Genomic DNA, 26,961 nt, shown 5'->3' with positions numbered 1-26,961 from the left:
AAAACTGTTTTAGTATTCTCAGAGGAAATGAAATAAATATATATAAATAGAATTTGAACTGATAATTCAGTGAGATATTTTTTTATGGGCAATACTCCCACCTGGTGGTCAAAATCGGAATGTACATGAATATCATCATGAATGGTGTACCAAAGTAATATATGAATGAAAAATATATCCACATTGAGTATACTGGGTAATAAATAAATAAATATGTATGTAATATAAATATAAATATAAATAAATAGTGTAATAAATATACATGTGTAATATATATATATGATGTATAATAAAATGTGTACATGATTATATCTAATATATATATCTAAAACCTTTATAACATTCTAAACATTTGTTTGCATTTTAATGTATTTATGCCATTGAGAATTAATTTATTTTGATTCTACAGATGATAGGTACTATGGATTTATTTATATTCATGAGCATTGTTTAACAAGATTTTTATTGGTTAGTTCAAACGAATGATCAGCATATATATAGGTGTTAATTAGTGTTTGTATTTGTCTGGTGAAGTCTAATTGTTATGTGACGAAAAACGTGGTGATTGTCATACGTTTAATAAAGCTGTTTGGTAGTTTTCTCGGCTGTCCGGTGCAGATTTGTCCTCACACAGTGCATTTTTTGGTTTATTAGTTCATTGCTTGCAATGTGCCTCGTTATTGGAGTTCACTTGAGGTATTATTTACTGATGTCATGTTGATGGATTTTTTCTCTGCTGACCGAGATTTGGGCAAAAACAGCATTAATTTGTTTTATTTTAGACACCAAGTGGTGCGAACCTTGGCTGTAGATGACTGCCACTGCTGAAGTGACACTGCAAACCCATGTGCAAAAATGGGAAAAGGGGTTGTGGATGGATGGATGGATTTAAAAGTAGTTATCAGTCATCTAAGCAGGCTTCAAGTGAGGAAAAGGAGTCAGGGGTTATCTTTTGGAGTAGCGATGCACGTGATGCACAGCATATGAGTGTGACATCATCTGAGTATTGTACTAGGGAGGCTGCCTTGGTAGTTTTACATAGATTATTAGTGAATGTGTTGAATAGTAAAGGGCCTAGAACAGATCACTGAGATACACCAACAGGGACAGACAAAAAGGGAGAGAGATCTCATTTCCATTTTACAGTCTAGAGTCTGTCGGTGAGACAGCAATGGAACCAGATAAGGAATGAATGGGAGAGCCCTAAGGAGAATAGTTAATGGAGTAGACATTGGTGTGAAACTCTGTCAAATGCTTTTGACGTGTCTAAGAAAGGGGAGAATACTAGTTTGCCAGTGTTTCTATTAGAGTTTATGATTTTGATAAAACAGAGCAGAGTAGTGGTGGTGCTGTGGTGAGGTGGTAAACTATGCTGAGTGTTGAAGAGGGGACTGTTATTGTGGAGACGTGGAAAGAGTTGGGAAAGAATGCATTTTTCTAATATTTTGGAGAGTAGAGGTAGAATGGCTAAATGTCATTAATTACGGAAACTGGCAGATGTTTCCCCTTTATGTAGAGGTCTGATGTAGGATTTTTTTCCAGATGGCAGGGATGTAGCTTTCTGAAATGTACCAGTTTATGAATATAGATACAGGGTATGCTGTAGCATCTGAGATATACTGCTGGCAGGTTGTCAGCAGCTGATGCAGAATTTTTTACTTTACTTTTAGGAGGTATTTTTTGATAGAAGAGGTAGATATTGGTTGGAGGGAGAAAGGATTTTGGAGGTAATTAGTACTATTTTGGGATAGTGAGGCTGGTGGGTGATTTGTTGTTAGGTAGGGAGAGGACCGAGTGTATGAAATGTGTATTGAATTGGGTAGGTATAGGGACTGAGATGGTGGTGGTACTTGGTGAAGGAAGTGTAGTTTGGCCTGGGTGTAAAAGTCTTTTGACTGTGTTCTAGAAAAACTTAGGGTTCTGTTGGTGTTTGTCTTGGAGCTATGAAAATTATTTAGTTTTTGTCTGATTTGATTTTTTGGTACTTTTCTGTTATCAAGGCAACACTGTCAATGAGAGGTTTGACATTTTTTTCCTGTTATCAGCCCAACATCGGAAAAGAAAATGTTTTTTGGGGGGGGGCTAGAAAGCAGAATACTGATACCCTTATTTTCCTTAAATTATGTCTGACCAAGTTTTCTGTAATCATGGCAACACTCCTAATGACCGCTTTTTAAGGCCGACATCAGAAAAGAACTGTATTTTTTTTTGGGGGGGGGCTGGAAAACAGAAATCGATAGCTATACAGTAATTGTTCTTCCTGTTATCAGCCCCGCATCAAAACAGAACTGAGTTGTGTAAAAAGCCAAATTGTGTATCTTTTTATTACGTTGTCATGGCAACACTTTCCAACTTGTAGCTGCCACTTTAAATGAACCACGATGCTAAATAACAGTTATTTTCACATTGAAAACTAAAGCATACCTCAAGGCTGACAAGATAATAACAAACAGAATGAGTACTTCACATTTACTTCATTTCCAGTACTGACAAACACGTCATTTAGGATGCTGTGTCAACACTATCTAAGTCGCAGAACCCAGTGTAAGAAAACCACTTTTCTTGGTAACAGCTGTTTTCTGATTTAAAACGTAAAGCGCATCAAGCCATTACAGCTGTACGAGGCTGTAAAGCACAGGTGTAACATGCCAAATACAGATTACTATACTTATTAATAAAATAAAGGCAATATTATACTTCTTAAAACAAAGTCAACTCAGTGTGTGTTAACGTTGAAGTTTAAAGTGTTGCTCTGTTAATGGAAAAGTACCAATTTTTTTGTTTAGAAAGGTTCCTAACCTGTCTAAAATATTGGCATTTGTGTGGTGTTTTGTCAGTAGACCATGATTTCCAAACTTTATCTCTGTTTAGCATGGGTTACCTGTTTTCTCTTGTGAGCAACTGGGCGGGGCTGGATTTGATTTGTTTTGATACGATGGGAGCTAGTTCATTTAGTATGTTACGAAATGTGTTGTTAAAGTGAGTTACGATGTCATCTACGGGTACATATTTTAGAATATCCCAGCTGTATTTGTTGTGGTAGCTAATGAAGATGTCATTACTGAAGGAGAAGAGTGTACATACATTATTATATTTATGCGCATGATTAGAGTGTCTCATGGCTAAGATCAGTAGATGGTCACTAATGGTGTGAGACTGGCAGTCAGCGGTGTTAATTTTGTTACGGGTGGTGGTGAGGATCCAGCCTAATGTAAACTCTCTATTACTGCATTTCTCTATTGAAGTATCAGTAGTGATAATTTGGGTAAAACTAAAGAGACTGATGGAGAGTGTGGGAGAATCAGAGCTGATAAGTAGGTTGTCTATATTAACATCAACTATGACAATGGTTTTCTTATTGATATTACAACAGATCCAATACAGGACTTCTTCTAGTAATGGGATGTTGTTTTCAGGAGGGATATAGATGGCAGTGATGCATATGCTCTTGTGTTTTCTGATTTGCAGTAGAGAGAGAATTATTTCAGCATGGCCAAAAACAATCAAAAGAGTTGGCACTGCTAGACTTTGCATGCAAGTAATTAAACTAATGGTGCTTACTAGTGTAATTGCAAAGGTAAATCTTAGTCTAGGTAGTATTAAAAGTAGTAGTAGACTAAAAACAGTAAGGGTAGAAAGACATAATAGTAATACAGCAAGTAGTTATCTTTGAAACTTCAGGGCATGGAAAAGGGGAAAAGAAAAGCAAAGCAACAGAACTGCCTATATAGACAAAGATAGAGATTCACAAAAGCAGTAGCTGGAAAGAGCTATAAGAAAGTGTGGGCTGCCAGCAGCAGTAGTGTGTAGCTCATTAATTAAAGAGGGATAGGAGAGCAAAGAGGAGGGGAAAGATTAAGGGGCGCTGGAGTCTAGTTTTGATTTTAGTTCTGCAAACAACTAAAAAGTAGACAACTAAGTACTAGGAGAGCAGAAAAGAGACATTAAACTTGGTACCATTTTGAACAGAGCATGATTAGGATAACAGAGTGAACAAGTAATTTCACCTTACACTGAGGACGGTGCAGCCAACAACTACACTGACTAAAAAGACAAGCCTGTAAGCTTTTGCATGACTGGATGTTGTATTTATTCTGGTGCAGTGCTTGGGGTGAGGTGGTGCAGTCCATGACTGTCTGGCTTGTACAACTGGCTGAATAGGGCCAGCTGGGGGTTAACTTTACAAAGATGATTTATTATCTCGCCACATTTTGCTATGATAGGAGCTATTCAGCCCTTATGCAGATGAAAGGTGCTCCATACAGAATTTATGAACATACCATAATACTTTGAAGAAAATGTATATAAAGATATTCAGCATAATAGGAAACATAAGTTGTCCAAATGACATCCAGTTAACTCGGGTATATATTACCATCTCGAATGGTAAAAATGTTGAGCGCTCACGTGAGCGAAAACGGACTAAAATGAACTTTTTTGATGGTCACGGTACAGTGTGGCTTGGAATAGATGCCCTTTCCTCACTGTAGTGTGACCTATGAGTTTGAATATATATATTTAGCGGGGGATGTGGGGGGTGCAGCCCCCCACAATAGCAAGTTAATTTTAGTCTGTTTTCGCTCATGTGAGCGTTCAACATTTTTACCAATCGAGATGATAATATAGACCAGTTAACTCCAGATACTGGAATCAAATTAGATTATACTGAAAAAGAACTGTGCAGACTGGATCCAAACAAAGCACAGGGAGGAGACGGAATTAGTAACAATGACCTGAGTACACTTTACCAAGAACTTACTGTACCATTATATCTAATATTCACTAGATCATATAAATATGGGGAGATTCCTCAAGATTGGAGACATGCGCTTATTAAGCCTGTCTTTAAGGGAAAGGGGAATACGACAAACCCAGAGTCTTATAGACCCTTAAGTCTACTTTCATGTTGTGGAAAAATAATGGAGAAGGTAATACTGGATAAGTTGTCAGGACTGGATAGGTTGGGACTTGAAGCCATATATCAACATGCATATGTTGAAAACAGATCTATTACCACCTGTAACATGATGTTCTATAACAATAAAATTACAGCTATGAATGAAAAATTATGCTGTGATGTAATTTATATAGATTTAATTTCAGCATTTGACAGGGTCAAACACAAAGCACTGATCAATAAATTAGTACAATTAGGTATCGATGTACTCTTGATAATATGGATAGCTGCATGGCTTACAAATAGGACATGGCAAGTATCATACAGCAATTGGACAGGTGAAATCCTTGGTTATAGTCAGGTGTCCCACAGGGCTCTGTCCTAGGGTCTTACTTGTTTAGATTGTATCTTTCAGACCCAACTTTTTCATCTGAGGTGTTCTACAGTCTATATGCAGATGACCTGAAATTGGGTAAACTGATTACTTGTTACAGATACGGCATGTCTGCAAATAACTTGACTAAATTTACCATTTGGGCACAGGAGAATAATATGCTGATAAATACATCAAAAACTAAGCATATGAGACTTGGTAGGCATAAATTGAAAGGTGAATATTTAATACCGCACACAGTAATTGAAACTGTAGACTCACTTAAGGACCTGGGTGTATAGGTAGATTCAGCTATGAGTTTTTCTAATCATATCAACCAATTGGTTAATGATAGTTATAGAACTATAGGTTGTATAAAAATATTTATAAAGTCTAGGAAATTAAAAATAATGAAGTCATTGTTTATTAGTTTCATTAGACCCAAACTTGAGTATGGAATTAACAATATGGAAACCTTATAAAAAACAAGCATGAATAAACTGGAAAGACTACAACGGAAATATACCAAGGGTATCCATGGATGTGAAAAATTAAGTTATTATGAAAGACTAAAATATCTGAACTTGTACAGTGTCTCTTATACATATCTAAGAGGAGATCTTATTCAGGTATATAGGGCATTTAGGGACAACTACCTCTGGGAATGTTCAGGGTTATCAAAAGTGCTAGAGAATCATCAGACAACCCATGTAGAAGTTTCTATAGAAATGAGAAGTGTACTAATTGGCTCTCTGCCAGAGTAGCTGATGCTTGGAACAGACTACCAAATTACATTAAAGTAAGTACTAGTTTAGATATTTGTAAGAACAGCCTGGACATTTATTATGGGAACAAGGGTTTTGATATATTGGCAAGCTAGAAGGGCATTAATGTCCGTACCTGAAATATTTGTATGTATGTATGTATGTATGTATGTATGTATGTATAATACTTGACCCTTTTCATCTTTACTCCTCCTGATCTAACTGATGGGAAAAAGCAATTCACTGGGTCTGATCCAGCCAAACAACTCCCATGATGCCCTTATTCTGACCCTACCCTTTGATCGACCATTTTATTTTTACTAGGTTGACACTGAGGATCTAACCATAAAATTAATTGTATGCATTTAAGTCTCATAATTGTTAATTGTCTTATTTTCTTTAGAAAAAGTCTAGGTATGAAACTTCTCAGTCTGTGTCTCAGGTAACGCCAGGCCTGGGGAGTAACACCCTTTAAACCATATAATAGTCTTGATACCTCATTTCCTTCAAATCTTTGGGACTTTTCACTGATACTCTAGTTAGCTAGGTTGAAAGGATTCTGGTCCATTCAGCTTGGACCCGTCCTTCCTCACGGACATACCACTCAAAAGCAACGACATACACCTCTACATTCCTTTACCTGAATAGCTGTTTTAGTGACACAAATGTCCTTGGCAGCACTTGCCTGCTGTAGCTGATTTGTGCTTGTCATTCTGGTAAATGGACCAACACAGAGGCGAACAAATGAGAAAACACACACAGCACACTCCATAAAAATCTCTTGCACATTGAGGGGAAATATATATACATACACAAATATATATATATATATATATATATATATATATATATATATATATATATATATAGGTCTAGGATACATATTCGACAAAACATCGAACACACAAACATGAATGCTTAACATCAAAAAGTGCTTCCGTGTATGTGTAGTTCAAAAAAAAAATCTACATTTCTGCAGGGGAGCTTTGCCCCCTTGCACACCCCCACCTGGGGGGCTGTGCCTCACACCCCCCCTACTTTATTATTCTCTCTCCGAGATTGCACTGCAGTGGGGAAAAGGGAATTTTCCCTTACCCGCACTGTAGTCTGATTTATGAAACAGGCACACATACACGGAAGCGCTTGTCAATGTTAAGCGCTTTCATGTATGTTTGTTCGATGTTTTGTGATTCGGACATATGCTAGTCGAGCATGTGTCCAGATCCCATATATATATATATATATATATATATATATATATATATATATATATATATATATATATATATATAATATGGTTTCACTTCATAATCTTGAATTACTGAAATCTTGAATTTCAGTAACCCAAGACCATGAAGGCAAAAACCAGAATGCCAAAAGTGCATAAGCGTGAATTCGAATATCTCGAATCTGCGCTTATACATTTCCGGTACGTTGTGTGTAGTGTTATGGTGCCTGAAATCACAGGTGAGTGAGTGTTTCTGTGTGTTTTTGTATGTTGTGTGTGTGGGTAAGGGTAGGAAGGTGCTAAGTGTGAGTACTGGATTTGTTGGTGTTTGTGTATGTGTGATGTGTATTTGTGTGCGAGCGAGTGGAGGATGGCATGGTGTGTGGTGTTTTTTTTTTTTAATTTTATGTGTGACCTTGGAGTTGGTATATATAAGTAGGGGTGGGTGGGGGCGCAGCCCCCCACATGGTGAGTGCAGGTGGGACTTGCCCCCCTGCTTACATGTAGTGTAGGGTTGTGTGGTTTGTGTGCTGTGGGTGGAATGGTGTGTATGTTTAGTGGTGTAAGGTGTATACATGTTCGTGATTGTGTGATTCGGGATTGTGGGTTTCGGTGTTGTGAATGGTTCGACTTCATAGTCTCAGGTTACTGAATTTCAAGATTTCAGTAATTCATCATTATGAAGTGAAACCATATATATATATATATATATATATATATATATATATATATATATATGGGGTCAAATGTCTGACTCCTTTCGAACTCTGCTGCAGACCACCAAGGTGATTTCCCACAATACTCAACAAGCATAAAGACTCAGTTTTATTACTACATAAATATTGTCTAGCGCCTCAGCTAATGCCTACAATGAGAAAAACAAATGTGCTAACATGGTCTGTATATATGTATGTTATAATAATAAAAAAACAAATACAAGTTAAAAGCAATAAGCAAATTAAAAAATCAGTTACAGACTTTGTTTTCCAAGCACAGTGAGTACTAACACCATGAGATTACAAAGTACCAAATTTCAAAAGAAATAAGGTTTCTTTGTATAACAAATAGTCTCTGTTATTATATTCTCTTTCACTAGGAAGTACCTGTTGTAATTGTGTAGCTTCCAGTAAAATAAAATCAATATGGTGGAAATGCAAACAGTGCTCAAGTACAGAATGTGTTTCTTTATTGAATATGATCTATCTAATGTGTTCTTGTAGTCTGGTCTTAAAATTTCTAGAAGCCTGACCTATATATATCAGGCCTCAAAGACATCTTACAGCATAAATAACTGGAGTATCTCAAGAAAAATCTTACTTTACAAATTGTTTATTATTTTATCAAATTGTTTAACTGCAGCAAAAATAGTTACAACAACTGCCACAAGGCACCCCTTTGTGGCAATGAATTATTAATATTCTTTTTGATGCACCAGGTAATCCTTACTATTTCTACCTCTTTTATATGCCACTGAAAAAAATCACAAAAAGTGTGCTTAAATAAGCATCATCTGTTATATATTTGCAGGACTGTTTCACCTGTTAATTTAAAATGTTAGAGAAATTACTATATTCTGTCACAAAAAATAATTTACGGTTTGATTCTATTGAGTTATCTTTCTTATAAATAGTGCTATCAATTATATAATTATGTTGTATATCTAAACATTTTTCTGCTCAGACTTTATATTTTGTTTTAACTTTTCTTCACCTAATCTACATCATAACCATAATCTAAAAAAAACTTTGAATAACTATTTTAGTTTCCTTCAAAATAATGCATTATATCACTATAATTTATTTTTACGCTAAGCAACTCTCCATAAAAAAGTGCTATTTTAATTTGTGTCAGATGACAAGTAGGCATCCAATCCTATTTAATTAAGGGCAAACAAACTCTGCTTTCCTCAGTTCTCTTATTTTACTGCTTTGTGTCATTAAAAAACTAATCTTACTGGTACAGCAAATTGTCGCTCTCCCTGCTCTTATAGAAACATGTTCAGCTAAAAAAGTATTCTAACTTAAAGCAGTGGAATTCATTTATACCAAATCCACTATATTTGTAATATATTTTTAATGACATATGTGTCATTATCTACACGTTTTTGGTTCACTTGTAGTTCACCATTTGGTGAGGACCACCTCCCGATACACTTAATTTCAACCACTGCCTGGAAGACAGTTTTACAGTACAGTGGTGAATTACTGTTATGTCAGAAGTGAACAGCATCTCTTTCACAGTTCAGAAAGTATAATCTTTTAGAAGGTAGATTCAAACTGATCAAGTTAGTACAGAACTAAAGTACTCTTCAATGTTTTCACCAACAATCTTCATAACTCAACACCCCTTAGCTCCATTATCTAATACGCAGATGACACATAATTTCCTCCTCCAGTAACATACAACATCTCCAGCAAATCACCCAAGCCACCTTCACCTCAATAGAGACATGGCTGAGAGTAGCCCAGCTACTTTTAAATCCTAAAAAACAAAACTCCTGCTTTGCTCAACAAAACCAATCTCATCTGACTTTAAAATATGCTCACAGGATAACAGAGAAATTGAAACAGTTCCCACAGCTAAGCTTCTAGGGGTAAGCATAGATAAACTAACTTTCGAACACCATATCTGCAATGGCATTAAAAAAACACATCAAACTATGAACACTCTATAGACAAAAAACTTTCTTGGATAGCTCCACAAGAAAAACCCTCGCCAACACCTATTTGCTTCCCTCACTCTTATATGCAGCCCCTATACAGTACAAAAATGTATAATTTTCTCTGAAAAGCAAGCTCCAATCCTGCTACCATAAAATTGCCAAATTCACCATGGGTTATCCCTACCGTTCCTACTACTGCCTAGCTGTGAAAGAACTAAACTGGCTCAAACTCGCACAACACCTAAAAGTAGTACAGTTGTCTTCTGCACATAAAATGATATATACACTTGATAGCTGCCCAGCCCTCAAATCTGTCCTAAAACCCTACATACCTACAAGAGCCCTCCGCTCTGAAAACAAATAACTCCTAACAGTCTACATTCCAAACAAAAGAGCTAGAGAGTGCCTATACTCTCATGCCACCTCCAAGCTCTGGAACTCTCTTCCAACAGACATTACTACCATTGAGAGCTTTAACAACTTCAAACACATCCTAAAAAACAATTCTATGTCATCAGACCTGCCCCTGCTGGTTCCCGAACAGGTAAACTCCATTCACTCTCTAGGGGATTTCCTTTCTATCCCTAAAACAGGAATTTCATCTACTAACCACTAGCATATTGGACTAACAGACTTTCCATATTTCTACACCCTTAACTCTCCCATCCTTCTAAGCATCTACTTGCATCTAATGTTCTGACCCTCATTCTTCACCTAACTCCTACCTGATGTATATAAAAAAAGAGTTTGCAATCTACTTCTTTAATTTAGTACTTTTTATTATTTTATCTACCTCTCTGCACTTATTTTGTATTTATTATTGCATCTACCGCTCTGTACTTATTTAGCATTCAATTATTATTAATGTGTGCTTTAATGCTTGCTTTTTATCTTGTTCATGTAAATTGTCTTAACTTTCATGTATCATTTGGAGCTTTTCTCCCTGGGCCTCCACTGAAAATGGGTTCCTGTCCCAGTTGGACTTTACTGGTAAACAAATGTTAAATAAGTAAATAAAATAAATAAATAGCCAATGAATGAAATAAAGTAAACATGTGAAATGCTGGAACAGGACAGTTTAATATGTTCAAAATTATTTTGTAAAAAGTATTTGTGGAATCTAGAGAAAGGACTGTTTGAACAAAAATAGACACTTGAATCTGAGATGACTGCAAACCAAATTTTTTATCTGTTTCTGATATGTAATGTTTTCAGAGTTAAATATATCAGGCAAAACGTGTGGGGTGGTAGCATAGTCTGATATACACAGGAGTGCAACAGCAATGTCTCCCACAATGAATACAAGAATTAATATGTTTAGAACATTTGAAATAAAGCAGCTTTACTTAATTGCGTTTGTAGAATGTCATTTCTGTTAAATCATCTTTCTGGAAAGTTATATACCCAATGAAAATGTACTAACATGCATTTTTCTGTGAGTGTGTGTGTGTGTGTGTGTGTGTGTGTGTGTGTGTGTGTGTGTTTGCATGCATATCTGTGTGTTTTTTTTGTTCCAAAGATACATGTACAGCTATAGAAGGAGATGACCCTGAAGCTTCAGAATGCAGCAGATGAAGAAAAAGCAAACCAGTATGCATCTGAACCACAGATAGGATACACTGATATCCAAGGTGTGAAAATCCAGTGTGCAATATTTCAGGGTGAATCTTTCTCATATGTTCATAGATTAGTACTAGGCTAATGGCCCTTTTGGGCCATTTTAAGCCTAGCCAAGAACCCCATGTGAGAATCGAACATTGTACCTTGTATCTGTAATGTAAACACCTTAACCATTATGTCAACCTCCTAACAATACACTCAATCTGTTAAGCTGTTTACTCAACATCCTAGGTCACAGATTTAGTTTGACTTCAATAAAATCATCAAGTGAATAGATATCTCATCCACTTTTTGTGGATTATGTAAAACTGTACAGCTCATCAGACAAACACCTGAAAGAACACCTGAAAGTTGTTAAAACTGCCTCAGATGAGACAGGAACGTCACTTGGTTTTGACAATGGTGTAAAAACATTTGTAAGAGGAAAACTGAAGACTAGGGAAAATATAAAACTCGGGAAGAAATGTGACATTAAAGATTTGGAACAAGATGGAGTGCACAGATATCTTGGAATAGATGAAGGAGCAATGATGCAACATGAAAAAGTGAGAACACTCTCAGAAATTAATATTTTTGAAGGCTATAATTAATACTGAAAATTGCTCTGACATCTAGAAATACATTTCAAACTATAAATCAGCTTGCACTTCCTGTTTTAACTTATAGATTTGGGGTGATTGACTGGCCACAAAAATAAGCTGGATTAGCTTGACAGGAAAACAAGAAAATTACTCCATGCCCATCAAATGATATACAACAACTAGTGTCTGGCAACATTATATATTCTTTGGTCTGAAGGAGGCATGAGCCTCCTTGAAGTCGACTGTACATATAGGTCAGTGATTGTGGGACTGCATACATCTTTATTGACATCATCATGTCCGAACAAATTGAATGTTCTAAAACATGAACAAAATCATTCTAAGATGACCTCTTTGCTTACATTAACAAAGGTCTTTTAAGTACAAAAGCAGGATTAGAAATCCAATGAAATGAGGACAAAAAACAGGTAGCAAGAGAAAGTGCAAAAAAGCAAAAGAAAGAATACAAAGAATGGGCTCAGGAAAAAAGGCGAGAAAAGCAAATATAAATGGAAAGATCACAATTATAGCAAGAAGTACAGTGATCTGCTGGATGAGATGTCATGCAAATGGCTTAGACAAGGTGAATTTAAACCCAAAGATGAAAGGTTAGTATTGGCATCCCAAGACAGTGGATTACTTACTAGATGGCTCATAAAATCCATAGAAAAAGTAGGAAATACAGACAAATATAGGTTTTGCGGTACAGAACTAGAAAAAGTTACACATCTTGTCGCAGGGTGCAATGCACTTGTGGCTGAAGGTTTGTATACTACAAGATGTATCCTGAAAGATATAAAAATGTGGAATGGCTGCTACGCTGGAGACTTTGTAAACATTACAACACAGAGGCAATGGAAACATGAACCGAAAGGATTGTTGAAAATGAAATAGTAATGATTACATAAGATCACCTCATACCAACAGCTAAGAAGGTAAAAGCAAACAGACTGAATATTGTAGTCAAGAGAAGAATACAGAATTGGCTTTGATTATTGAAATTGATAAACCCAGTCACTACAGTGTCTTACAAAATGAAAGAGGTAAACTTTTAAAATATCTGGACTTGCAAGCAGGAACTAGAACAATGTGGAACAAGGATACACAGATAGTTCCAGGTGTACTAGGAGCAAGTGGGCTAGTAAACAAGAATCTTCAAACATATCTAAATATGTTACCAATAAAAGTAACCCCTTATGAACTAAAAAAAGAGGCAATTCTGGGGACACTGCAGGTGCTGAGAAGAGCACTTGTATCAAACTTCAAAGACAAACAAAACTGATTTCATGCTGGTAGAGCTCTGGTCAAGACCCAAAGGCAGAAGAAGGGATGATTGGTGAGCATACTTTACTCTTTACATTTTAGAAAGATAGCAAAGAGAAACAGTTTGCCTAGACTGTAAGTTGAAATTAGGGGAAAGGCAGAACAACCAATAGCGTCTATACTCTGGACATGGTTATGACAAGAAAGAGTATTATCATGCTGTAAGGTTCATACAACAACGACCAACATATATTTACAGCATAGAAAGGACTACCACTGGAAATGGAACTGAAATGGGAAGTTTATATTTAGCGATTGGTGTGGAGGAACACTTTCTTTTTTAATAGCTAGTTTGGAAGATGCTTCAACTCAGCTGCAAAGAAATTATATCTGGACCAAGAAAAGCTTAGGGGAGGATTATATGAACAAGGAAATAGAAGGAATGTCCATTTTGATACCAAAGAACTCAGTTTCTCTCAGTATCATTAAAATGTAAATATGTATTTAAGGTAAGGGTCATGGCTGGTACACAGTTAACTATTACACTGGAACTGTGAAAGGGAAGCATGTCTAATATTGGGAGAAAAAGGAAGTTCAGTTAGCCTCAAAATGAAAAAAAAAAATAAATAAATGTATTCTTCAGCAGAGTGGCCAAGTCTGAGGTAATTGTTCAGCAGGATCTGCACCTTCCATTACTACAATGATTAGATAACAGAGCCCTTATTGTTCTACATCATGACTTCCATGTGCTATAATACTCAGTAAAGCATTTCTTGTCGCTGTGTGTCACACTTTCTGTGTATTATAACCATCAGCTAAGGGCTTTCTTATTCACACCTCCCATTATTTTAACTCTCAGACAAATGACTCCTTGTTCCACATCACAACTTATGTGTAATCAAATAATGTCTTTGTTATTATTCTGCACTACAATTCGAATCTGATCATTTAGAAGCATCAATGCAACAATCATACTGCTTTTGAAAGATGTAACAACACAAATATACTAGGGGTGTTAGGAGACATTACAACGGGTAGGTAACCTTTCCAGTTCATCCTCTTTACCTATACCTACCTGCAGGTACCAAACACTGTGAGTCTCCAAACCTAATCACTTTCAAATGCAACACTTGTGTGAAAGACATCTACTTCTTTTTCTGTGCATTCACCTGAAATAATATCTTCTTCCAGAAACAATAAGTGTGACTGACAAAAACTGCTCAGTTCCTAATTGCTAAAGGTAATCCTATTAATGAGGAAAAACGTTACTTGTATTTTTGTTTTAGTCTCTGCAACAAAGGAACACGTCTGCCTTTACTTATTCCCGTTCCATCTGTGGCAGTGGGTACGCCCAAACCTCTACTGTCAACTATCCAGCAAAAGAGAGCGGCATGTATGTGGTATTCCTTATGCTTGTCTCTTTTGTCTGTTAACCTTTTTTTCTGTATTATAGAAAAAAAATGTCCGTCTCCCGCTCCACTCACCATCACTGTTACTGACAATTTCTCTAATATTATTGCTTTGTCTATAAGGCACTGTCAGGAACTTAGTTTGCCACTGTCCAAAAAGTGAAGGAATGAACTCTGTCCTAATATTTGCTGTCCCCTTAGCTCAGATCTGCTGTACTACACATTTACCATCTAGAGTAACACAATGTCCACCTTACTTGAAACAGTATTTATTTGATTGTTTGATTAATTTTTATTTACTGGGTTAGTCCCACCAGGTTTGTTGCCTATTGTCATGAAGACTTAATGTGGTACATGTATTATTTAGGAGAAATTTGGCACAGACACCAGGAAAATATATCTTAAAATGATTTTAGAAAAACAGCAAGAGTCTAATCAATATTGTACGTTGAGTGCTATTATAGATATGACAGTTTATTGTTGTTTTTGAAGGAAAGATAAAAGAAGATGAATGTGTATATAACATTTTATTGATGTCTTTATAGCTAATTTGGTAAGAAAGATGGTTTATATTCTATAATAAACAGTGGAAGTTGAGTGCATTAAGAAAACTTAACACTTTTCTTCTTCTTCTTTCGGCTTTTCTTGGTTAGGGGTCACCACACCGGATCACCTGTCCGCTCATGATTGGTAGTGGAGTTTTACAGTGTTGAGTTGTCAGCCTGGCACCCAACCTTCCACAGAAGCACACACATGCATGCACTAGGGTCAATTTAGAGTGTCCAATTCACCTACAGTATGTCTTTGGGATGTGGGAGGAAACCGGAGCACCCAGAGAAAACCCATGCAACCACAAGGAGGGCATGCAGACTCCCCACAGAAGGCACCCCAGCCAAGGATCGAACCAGAGAACCTGTTGCTGTGAGGTGGCAATGCTAACCACTGCACCACCGTGGCTGCCCAAAACTTAACACTTTTAAATATTTTTATTAAATCGTCACATTTTAGATTGCAAACGGTGTTTGCATACATTAACAGAAAAGAAAGCAAGCCATAGAAGCAATTTCTGTAATTGTCAGGAAGTATACATAGATTTTCTCAATTTTCATTCACTCCAACATTGCATAAATTGTTCAATTTCTGCCTTATGTCAAACCTCTCCTCCACCTTCAGGGCATTTTTTACATATACTTTTCCTACAAATTCATTTTATGTCTATGAAATTTGTGCCTCCCCTTTTATGAAGATCCTAGGACATGTTCTTTTTATTTCTTTACAATACTGAAAACTTCTGTTACAGTTAGTGGAGATTTTTATTACTATTTTTGAGTAATTGCTTTTTGGCTGCCAATAGCAATTCAGACTCCATATCTCAGCTCTAAATAATGATTGCTTGACTTTCTACCATTTACATTTCTGACAGAGTCCTATGTACAGAATTTTTAAAATCTGCCAACATATTACATTCTTAAAAAACATGTTTCAAATCACCTCTAGCCTCCGCAACACATCTCCAGTATTTGCTATCTACCCAAGGAAAAATTCCCTAAAGGCCACTAGGGGAATACAAATATCTTTGTAAAGACTTAAACCATTTAGACTTTGTGCCATAGATGGGAAACCTACTCATTTTTCCTTTGTAATTTGTGTTTCTATTCTCTTTTCCCAATCTTTTCAAACATCCACCGATTGATTCTTATAGTTCATTCATCCATCCATCCTCAGCGACTTTTTCCCATTTTTGTACATGGTGTTGGGGTGTCACCTGAACAATGACAATCATCTCAAGCCAATGTTTACACCACCGGATGGCTAGCCGTGCCACTGTAGTTCATCCGTACCACTCACTTGCACACATGAGCAATTTAGAGTGTCCAGTCCACCTACTGCATATCTTTGGAATGTGGGAGGAAACTGGATCACTCAAAGGAAACCTACGCGCCCGCAGGGAGGAAATGCAGACTCCACACAGAAGGCACCCTAATCAAGAATTGAACCAGAAAACCTCTTGCAGTGAAGTGACAATGCTAACCCCTGTACCACAGTGGCTGCACTATTGATGCTTATAGTTATCATGCAATCATTTATAAATCCTTCTAATTATCCCTTTAACAACATCTTCAATTCAAGACTCAACTAAAAACCCTACCTGAGCTGGTCTTTCACTTAGCAGTTCTCTGTACCTTTGTCTTTCTACACACTGTTATTAATCTCTGATACAAAAGATCATCTGTAACCTGCAGTCCAAACTACTGTTTAGCTTCATCTCACTTTCCTACCCTTCACTCCTACATTATTTGCACCCAATACGTTCTTTGCAAATTGTCTCAGGGTAATTCCAATCCTCTCTTGCATATTTTCTATTTTTTCTTTTGGTGAAATCTCTCTCCATTCCCACTCTGGTTTTAATGGCTACGGTATTTTCTACTGCTTTATGAGTATAATATTCTATTTGATTGCTACTGTTGTCCTTAAGGGACACCATCCAAAAATCCTAGTCTGTTTATCTCTCCATTTTTCTCACCCCCACACACATTTTCATCATCATACCTTTTACATTAATTTATAATTTTAATCATTGAGTTATATAAGTGAGCTGTAACTACATTGTTATAAAGCACAACTTAAAATCAGTCAATCCTAAACCACCTTATTCTATGGGGAAATCAGTTTATCCTGCTCAACTCCCTCTTCTCCTCCCAAATAAATTCTTTCAACTCTTTGTCATCTTTAACTTTTTCTTTGGCTTATAAATATACATTTGAACTGTATACAAGATTAAAAGGAATAAAAATGTTTCACGACTTGTATCTTGATATCCATATCCATAATCAAGAGCTTACAGACTATTGCATTATCTTTTATTTAGTCACTTTACACATATCTTAAGCTGCCATAACAAAATCCTTTTAATCCCTGCACCTAAATACATCATCTTATCATAACTTCATAAATATGAGTATTGCTGAACCAATTTGGGCATGGGTACACAGTTTACCATTACAGCTTTTGTTTCAGTTTCAGTGATTAACTTTTTTTTACCTTCATTTATTTTGTATCCAAGAAAGACTTGAAAAAATGCTCTTTACTTGATTTATTAATTACAAAATGGCATCATGTGCAAATAATGCCAACTTTTCTTGATCACCTCTCCAGTTATATTTAATTTTCAAATCACTTATTTTACTAAGAGTTCTAGATATAAAACAAATAAGAGAGGAAAGATGATGTCTCCACCTGGTTCCTCTGTCCATACACAGCCTGCTGGAGAGGAACTCTCACAACTTAATTCTTACTTCTGACCCTTCACATAGCTTTCTCTTAACAATATTATTCTGTCCAGAAATGCAGATGCTACTTTTGTCCTTCTCAAAATATACAGGCTCAGTCTATCAAATGCTTTTTCTGCAAAAAGGTTCACCAACAATGGTGAGGTTCTCTTAAGACTCCACTACCCTCTGGATCATCAGTGTTGTTAATACTGTCAAATCGTTGCCTCCCCTCCACAAAACCACACTGATTATTCTCTTTGCTAATATTGACAAAAACACTTTATAATCATGGTTTAAAATATAAATGATTCTGCATAAAGACAGACCTACGTTTTTTTATCTTCTTTGGATAATAAAACCACCACCCATTTCTTTAAATATACTAGTACACCCCCATATCTCTCAACTGTCCAGATTTTTACAAAATGTCCAGATTTTTGCCTCATACATTTGATCTGTTTCTCATAACATGTATAGTTTTCTGGATGTTTGTAACAAATCAGTGAGGGTTGAATTCACTAAAAATGGCAGTCATTTGAGTTTCAGACTTCATTTCCTTCAGAAAATGCATGTTAACACAAGACATTTTATTTTAGAAACTTTCTAAGTTTATAAAAACAATATCTAAAATTTGTCCCTAGTTTTGTGGCTTTGACTCCCCCCCCCAGTATTCTTGTCTTTGCTCAGATTTTTTTGTGCTAAGAGATTGACAACTATGCACCCCCGTTTTTAAAACTGTCTTCCAGATGTCTATCACTCTATTCTCTGCTAGTTTTCAAATTAGCACAATAATACCATCTGGTACCAGACTCTTATTTGATGATTGACTAAATATCATTGTTTTTATTTCTTTTTATCTTGGCTATTAATTGTTGAGCTTTGCCTTCCTCTGACCTTAGTATAACTAAGTCTTTTATAAACATTTCCATTTGTACCTTTGTATAAAAACTTAGACAAATACAATCATTTAAATACCTTCTGTTTCATAATGTAAATGTTGTGAATATGGATATTAGAGAAGGTGGATGGTTAATTTCTCAGATTGTAAAGAATATTACTGGTGAGTACTTTTAATTTCAACTGTTATGTGATTTTGAATGATCATATTAATGATTTTAAAGTGTTTTTTTTAAAGAATCCACCTTAGCACTAATGGTAGTATTTTTTTGTTTACTGTGGTTTAAATAATTTGATCACAAGATTTTTGCATTTTTAAACCTGGATAATTATGTTGTTAACCCATCTGAAGAAGTCTTAAGATTTGGGAACAAGACACTTACCGGTTATTTGTGCATTAAAAAAGAGATTTATCATCTGACCATTCCTTTTTTGCTGTATTAATTGCTGACCCTCATCTTCCTCTAACTTTAGCAAATTAATCTTCCATAAATCTTTTCCATTTGTAGCTTCTCTGTTTCTCCATTCTTCCACTTTATAACTAAATTCATAAAATTCAATTTGTCCATCAAAAACAGTTTAACAAACTTTCTGAAATCATACATATTGTTTAAATACTCCTATAGTTCTTTAGCACTCTGTAGTTGTGCTTCCTCTTGTTCTGTGAGATTTCCCTTCTTCTGAAATACTTTGTTTGCCAACTCTAAATAATTCCTATTATTTACTTCCATTTTCACTCTTATGTCTACTGTGTTTTCAAAGTCTAGTTTCATTTTATCCCACTCACCATCTGTCTCTTCTGAAGTAACGTTTATCTTCCCTAATAACTCTGAAATCATATCCATTACCCTTTCCTTAAATTTCTCTCTTTTATAAGTTCATAGGCAAGTACTAAGCTAGGTACCATTGCAGGTCATTTTAAGCCTAGTGAATTTCCCTTTTTGTGCACAAAATAACCTGTCACATTTGGCTATAGATTGGCCTTACCCATTACATAGTCAAAAATTATATATTATCCTTAATGACAATAAATTGGATCATGCCGTAGATAATTTGGGGGGACCCATGCATGAGATACAGCATTTAGGAGCTGCAGCTGCACATTAGTGGTAGAGGAGGCAGTCCTGGGGTAAATTTTTTATTTCCCATCCAAAGATCTAAGTTGTGTTTGAAAATAGACATGGATGAACTTCGTTTTATGTGGACTTACTGATGTGCAGTAAAGCCATCAGTAAAGGGTCAAAGGATGCTTTGCATTCCAGACACAGGTCAGATCTTAGCAGTCTGTAAGATACCAATGATAATGACAGGGGCTTTGAGCCGGTCCACATAGGACACGTTGTTTAGGCCTTGTATTCTTTTAGTAAGGTATCTCTGTTAGTATTCCTGTTGTTTCATGCATCTGAACAGATACATGCCAAGAAGGACTTTCTTACAATAACAGATATGCGTTATTCTTTTCTTGCATCATCACCTTGCATCTTTATCTGAGGTTTTATTGGTGCACGATCTGATACAGTAACTATATGAGTCGCAAAGCTTTCAATTAAATATACATCATCATGTGAAATACAATTTCTAACCAGTCTACCGAGATATTGTACCATGGGCAATAATACTTAAATCTGATTCCTGCTACTAAAATCACATCTTCTGTACCAAACAGTGTCATCAATGTCTTCCCAAATCTACTCCTTTCTGTTGCATTTTCCCTTCCATGTCCTTCTGATATAGCCTTAATATTCAAATCAGGTTCTACTACCTGATCATAAATAGTATTCCCCACTGAAAGCTTATTATTTCTCCCGAAATTTCCAAAGCTCCATAGTAATAGTTTTAGGAGGAATACAAATACACATCTGTGTAATCTTCCTTCCCTGCCAATAACCCCCTTACTATAACATATTTACCATCATTGTCCTTTTTCCCCCTCGTCTATCACTATTGCAGCTCATGCTTTACAGTTCTCAACCCAGTTTAACAGTCATCAAGTTTCTAAGACCTTTTCTTCCACATCTTTTTGCATAACTATAGTTCACATCTAAACTGTATCCTGTGAGATTGATACTTTACAGCTCCCCCACTTACTGATTCATTTTACATTGTTGCTGGTCTTTATCCAGATCAACTCAATCATCCAAAAACAGTCTCTGGTTCAAGACCATAATACTCATGATTTTTCCCTTATTGCTCAAGCATTTTTGTTTAGAACAATGGAAAAATTCCCGGTAATGAAGCTCCTTCTTATTGTAAGAATATTGAGCAACAGAATCCCCTTCAGCTTGCTACCTTGCTCTTCATTGACTAAACTTTCCTCCATAGCCTGTCCTGCATCCAAACGTGCCTTTGATCCTCCAGGAAAATATTATGAAAACAGCTGTATATAGTAATTTGAATCTTACCCCTGCCTCTCAGCATCCCCTGAATGTCGGGATAAAAGTGTATCTCTTCTATCTGGTGTACACAGAGTAATCACTTTCCACAAACACACTGCATCAGAAAGGGAAAAGTATTAGAAACAATGGACACCAGTTTTGTCAGAAGCAGGTATGATTACATATATACTCCTATAGTCTTAGTAATATAGATCTTGGCTGCTTTCTGATGGCCAGTTTTGGAGATAAACACAATAGGTCCTCTCATTTAACAACTGAGCAGCAGGATAGTTGTTTATTTGTAATCTAATGTTATTGATGTCATTATTCCTGACAGAAGCGTAGCTTAATGTCGTTGTCTAGCTTTTTCTAGTTTATCTAACTGTGGTGTTACTAGTTTACCTCCCTCCCTAACATTTGTTACTGTAAGTAGTTCCCTTGCTAGTTGGGTTTTCGGTGCCCTTTTTCCTGTTAGTCACTAGGTGTTTGTATTTGTATTGTAGTTGTATTGTATTTGTATTGTAGTTGTATTGTATTTGTATTCTAGTTGTATTTTTCAAATTACAATGTCTGAAAAGCCCTCTGGGTTTAAAAAGTGCTCCTCATGCGGTCGGAAGATGCCCAATTCTGATTCACATGAAAAGTGTCTGTATTGTCTTGGGGCTCCTCAAATGGAGGCTGAATGTGACATTTGTGCCCCATTCAACCCCAGGGCTTTGGTGGAGCACCGCAACAAGCTGCTCCTTAAAGGCATGGTGCAGGGGGGCCTTATGTTTTCCCTCCTAAGGCTTCCTGTTCTGACCCCAAGAGGAAACCCCTTCCATGCCCTTGGTAGTTTTTAAAAACTCGTGGATGTCAGATCCTAATTCCCTGGATCCAACTTCAGTCTGGGATACCTCAGATGTGAGGTCTTCGCATCCGAGATCCTTGGATTCTTCCTCTGGATCCAAGGCCTCCTCAGATGAGAGGTCCTCGGATCCAATCAAGGTTAGGCCAGCCTCAGATAAGACTGATTCATCAGATCCAATTGCTTCTTCTGCTTGGCTGTCAGATCTGACAGGCTTGTCAGATCCACCCATAAACATTGAACATAGAGCTTTGCCTACTTCCTTGAGAGATTTATTCCAATTGGCAAAGAGACCCCAGAGCTGAACTCCAAATCACCGGCACAGATCCTCAGGGTCTCCAGCCAAGTCTACCCATTCCTTCACTTCTTCCAGATTGTCCAGGAGTTTGTTGCCTTCCAACATGGACAGGAAGATAAGTAACTTCCTCAAAGCCCAAATAGAGTTGGGGCTTCTGGCGTCTCCTTCCCACCAGACTAGGAGTCCTCCCCCATACCAATTTGCTGTTCTCCTCTTTCAGTCCCAGGGGCTTTGGAATCTCGGGACCCAGACACCCACAGTCAGATCCTGATGATGTTGAGTATTCCCTTTTTCTCAACTCTGTCATGGTCCCTGGCCTGATCTGCTCCTCCACCCTCAAACCAGAGTAGACCCCATGCTGGAGTGGTTGGTGCTGGCTCTGCTGGGAAGGAGTCAAGGTCTGGTCTTTTCAGATTGATCTCTTCCCCTGGGGGGCCTTGGACCTTGCTATCTCCAGACTAGTATCATCTGGGGGTTGTGGTGCTGTATTAGGGTTCGTTCCTCTTCTCCGGGGTCGGTCTTCATCCTGCATAATTGGGGACAGCACCACTTCCAGCCCCTTGGCTTTCTGGGTGGTAGAGAGGCTCTTCTCCTGGACTGGAGCTACATCTCCCACCCCTCCGAGTCCATCCCTGCCTCTACCTTGGGTGGTGAGACCTCCCATCCTGTCCAGGGTTAGCACTCCTGTTTGAGCCTTCAGGGGGTTTCCTCCCCTCATGGGGTCCCTGCATCTTCCGAGTCCTCCCAGAGCCCCCCACTGAGGAGGTACCTCATAACAGAAAGTGCAGCAGGAGGCACTTGGACTCACCCATGGAGTCCCTCATGGAGGACATGGACCTTGATGAAGGAGATGGATCCTACAGATCTCAGCCTGATGATGTGTCCTTCGGGGACATCCTCAAGATCCTGAAGCAGAAGGTCAGATGGTCTCCCTAACCCCCACCTTCAGAGAAGTCCATGTTCCTGAAGGCTTTCAGAACAGACCCATCTTACTTCCTAGATGTCTCCCCCTGCTGACAAGTCGATTGAGCTTAAAACCAGCAGAGCGTGGAAGGAGCCAGATACCATGGAACCAGTGCCCAAATGAGCAGATAAGATCCTTAGCCCCCCCCCCCCCATGAACCACCACTTCTGGAGTAAAAGAGTTCCAGTCGATGCCATTGTGGTGGCCGTGGCCACCAAGAAGGAGCTAGCAGAGCAAAGATCCACAGTCCATCCCCCAAACAGGGAGTCTCAGGTGATAGACTGGCATGGGAAGCATGTGTTTGCCTCAGCTACATTTGGACTGAGGGCAGTTAACTACTTGGCACACTTCACCTGCCTCCAAAGAGACTTGGTCAAAGATCTCACCACTTCGCTTACAGAGTTATTGCTGGCAGAGAACCTCAACAAGGTGTCTCTCAAGCTTTCTAATCTGACATCCCTTGCTAATTCCTCGATGAGGTTAATTTCCAATGCAGCGGAAGCTACCTCTCGACTGGCAGGTACCGGCATAGATATAAGGTGGTATGCTTGGTTACGACTATGTGGGTTTGCAGAATCCTTCAGTGTCCTTGACCAACACTCGCTTCGATGGGTCCACCCTGTTTGGACCCTCCATCATGGACACTTTGATGCATAGTGAGCTTGAAGGGAAGACTTTGTCCATGGTCAGGATCAAGTTTTCTACTCCTCAGAGTTCTTTCTCAAAGTCCCAATGAGGAGCGAAGAAGATGTGGTTCGGAAGTCACAGTCTTCCTTCCAGGATGCTCCGGATAATCCCTCTTCCGGAGGCAGGAGGAGAGGATATAATGACATATGCTGCTCTAGAAGCAGGGGGGACCACAAAATCAGGGCTCCAGGGCTCTCTGAGCAGCGCTCCTGAGGCATTGGTCAACTACACTGCTCTGGAGGCAGTCAGGGGTCATATTTCTCTTCACCCACTGGCCTGGACAAACATTACCTCCAATAAGCAGGTGTTAAACATTGTTTCCAGGGGTTATTTTATCTGTTTTCGCAATCCCCTCTGACACAGAAGTATCTCCCCGATGTTCCACCCCATCAGAGGTAGTTGGCCTTCAAAGAAGTTCAACAGTTTCTTCTAAAACGAGCCATCCAAGAGGTCCCAATAGGACAAAAATGATCCAGAACTTACTCTCGTTTATTTTTAGTGACAAAAATTAATGGGGATCTGCATCCTGTTTTGCACCTAAGTGAACGGAATCTATTGGCCAGAAAGTCCAGGTTCCAGATGATCATTGTTCAGTCCATTCTCCCTTTGTTATGCAAGGATGATTGGATGTGGTCAGTGAATCTCCTGCTGCTTACCATCACATCAAGATAGACAGATGCTTCAGGAGACACCTTCACTTCCAGTCAGGGGCCAATCACTACCAGTTCAGATCCCTGCCCATTGGACTCACCACAGCCTCTTGGGTGTTTACCAAATGTATGGCAGTAGTAGCAGCTCACTTGCGGCTGCAGGGATTTCAGGTTTCCCTTACCTTGACAATTGGCTCCTCATGGCAGCACCCCTTTATGTTGCATAACAGTCTCACTACTAGAAAGGGAATCCAAGCAGGTGGCACAGAAATAGCATACCAGTCTTCTGATCTTGAAGTTTCAAAGCTGAGTGTGCTACCTGTTGAGCCACGGCAGTAACCGAGTATTGTTTTCACTTTGAAATTCAGCTGGCATAATGGAGGTCACTGGAGCTTATTTCAGTGAGCACTTCAGGTCATGGCCATAATGAACAGTTCTTAAGGTTTTGGCCCCAGGCACTTTTTGTGCACTATAATACATTGTGTCACAAAGGTAGATTTTACATTCATTATGTAGATGCATATTCTAAAGTGGTGGTAGAGTTTCTACATACTAATGTATAAGAAGGTTATCGCAGTGAAAATTTGGTACAGATATTATTGTGAATCATTTAATTTGGCATATGCAGCTACATAACATTTCTGATCATTTTTTTACACATCCCAGAAGGGAAGTTTTATATTCATTCATTTGTCTGATTGCAACCTTAGTCCTGTGCAGGGAAATGCAGAGACAGAATATGTGCTGGTATTCACTGGGCCCATGCTGTGAGGTGTTTTCAGATGGACAGCTAACCTGTTGTATGACACATGCACATGTATTAATTTGTGGGCAATTTCACCTTGAGTACATTTTTGGCATTCTTTGACATATGGAAGCAAACCAGAACATATAGGGAAATCCATGTAGATTAAGACAGAATGTATATACTCTACACTGATGATACCTTATCTAAGAACTGAAATGGAGAAACAAATGCTGTAAGATTGTAATACAGTGCCAGATCCATTTTATATTTTCTTATGAAGTCACCTTCTGCTTCAGATGTAAGATTGTTGCTACTCATGTTCTTTGAACAGAATCACTGTAATAGTGTTCTATAAGCACAATGAATTACTAAATTTAGGAAACAGCATTTGATTTAGAAAATGTAGTTTTTTATCATTATCAATACTCATTGCTTTATTTTTTAACTTTTTTTTAGTAAAACTTACCACAAAACCTTTTCACCAAATTAATAACAAATGTGACAGATCTCTAGATTCAGGGCAACCTGGGTAAAAATTCATGTTTCCCCTCTAGAAGGTGATTTCTCTTTTGTTTTATAAGACTGTCTCCCATGCAAGAGAATATGTTTTAGTACTTATGTTTATGAATTAAGATTATTAAAAATGTATGCTGAAATAATTGGTAACATTAATAAATAACAATTCATTTTCTGTATGTGTTTCACTGAACATATCAGAAAACTGCCATCTTGATATTTTGCCCCCCCCCCATGGCTATTGTAGTTGTCATCCTCTATATGGAAAACAATCAGAATGTCGTAGGACAAGGTCTTACTTTACATTTCTTGTCTGCATAATGGTTTGCTATTCTTCACCGCACTTGGTTGTAACATTATTACTGTGCTCACCCAACCATGCTACACGTCCGCACTAAGTACCGACAAATACTTGTTTCCCGTAGCAATCATCTGTGCCTTTCTACCAGTCAGAAGACAAGATTTCTATCCCATAATAGCAGGTGTGCCTTCCTTATCCAACAAACTGCTGTTTATACCTGAACTGGAGCTACTGCCCAGAAGTATGGATTTTCCTTAAAGTGGATGAGTTGGCTAATGTAACATTTCCCATGCAATGCATTTCTCCCTGCGATGTGGTTGTCAAAGAGATTGGCAAGGTAGAATGTGACAGAGCCAACGCTGCTCACTGTGGCACTCCAGCTGTAATGCTGTGCAGTCTTCAGGTCCATCAGACTTGTGCTAACATTGAAATGGGACTCATCACTGAACACAATGTACTTCTGAAACAGCAAAAAAAAAAAGTGGATATCAGTAAAGTCTTACATAAAATAGGTATAAAAGTGAAATCGGTGAGCCTCTGTATATTTTATGCAGTCCAGACTGGGCTTAATGATAATTATTGATGGCTAAGCTTTTTCTAGACTAGATA

General features: G+C 37.7%; 1 protein-coding gene across 1 annotated transcript in view; it reads right to left on the bottom strand.

Moving 5' to 3' along the window:
* PKD1L1 (polycystin 1 like 1, transient receptor potential channel interacting) overlaps positions 1-26,961 on the bottom strand; it is a 1,345,235-nt gene that overhangs the window by 737,825 nt on the left and 580,449 nt on the right. Inside the window, exon 24 of the mRNA XM_044065604.1 lies at positions 26,570-26,812. Within this exon, the coding sequence (XP_043921539.1) occupies positions 26,570-26,812 (243 nt within the window). The remainder of the gene's footprint in view (positions 1-26,569; positions 26,813-26,961) is intronic.

This window comes from Protopterus annectens, chromosome 3.part0 (assembly GCF_019279795.1).
Source record: "Protopterus annectens isolate FY-2018-M chromosome 3.part0, PAN1.0, whole genome shotgun sequence".
Classification (NCBI taxonomy): Eukaryota; Metazoa; Chordata; order Ceratodontiformes; family Protopteridae; genus Protopterus; species Protopterus annectens.
The sequence above is the reverse complement of the archived record's forward strand: the minus strand, read 5'-3'. Positions and strand labels throughout refer to the sequence as shown.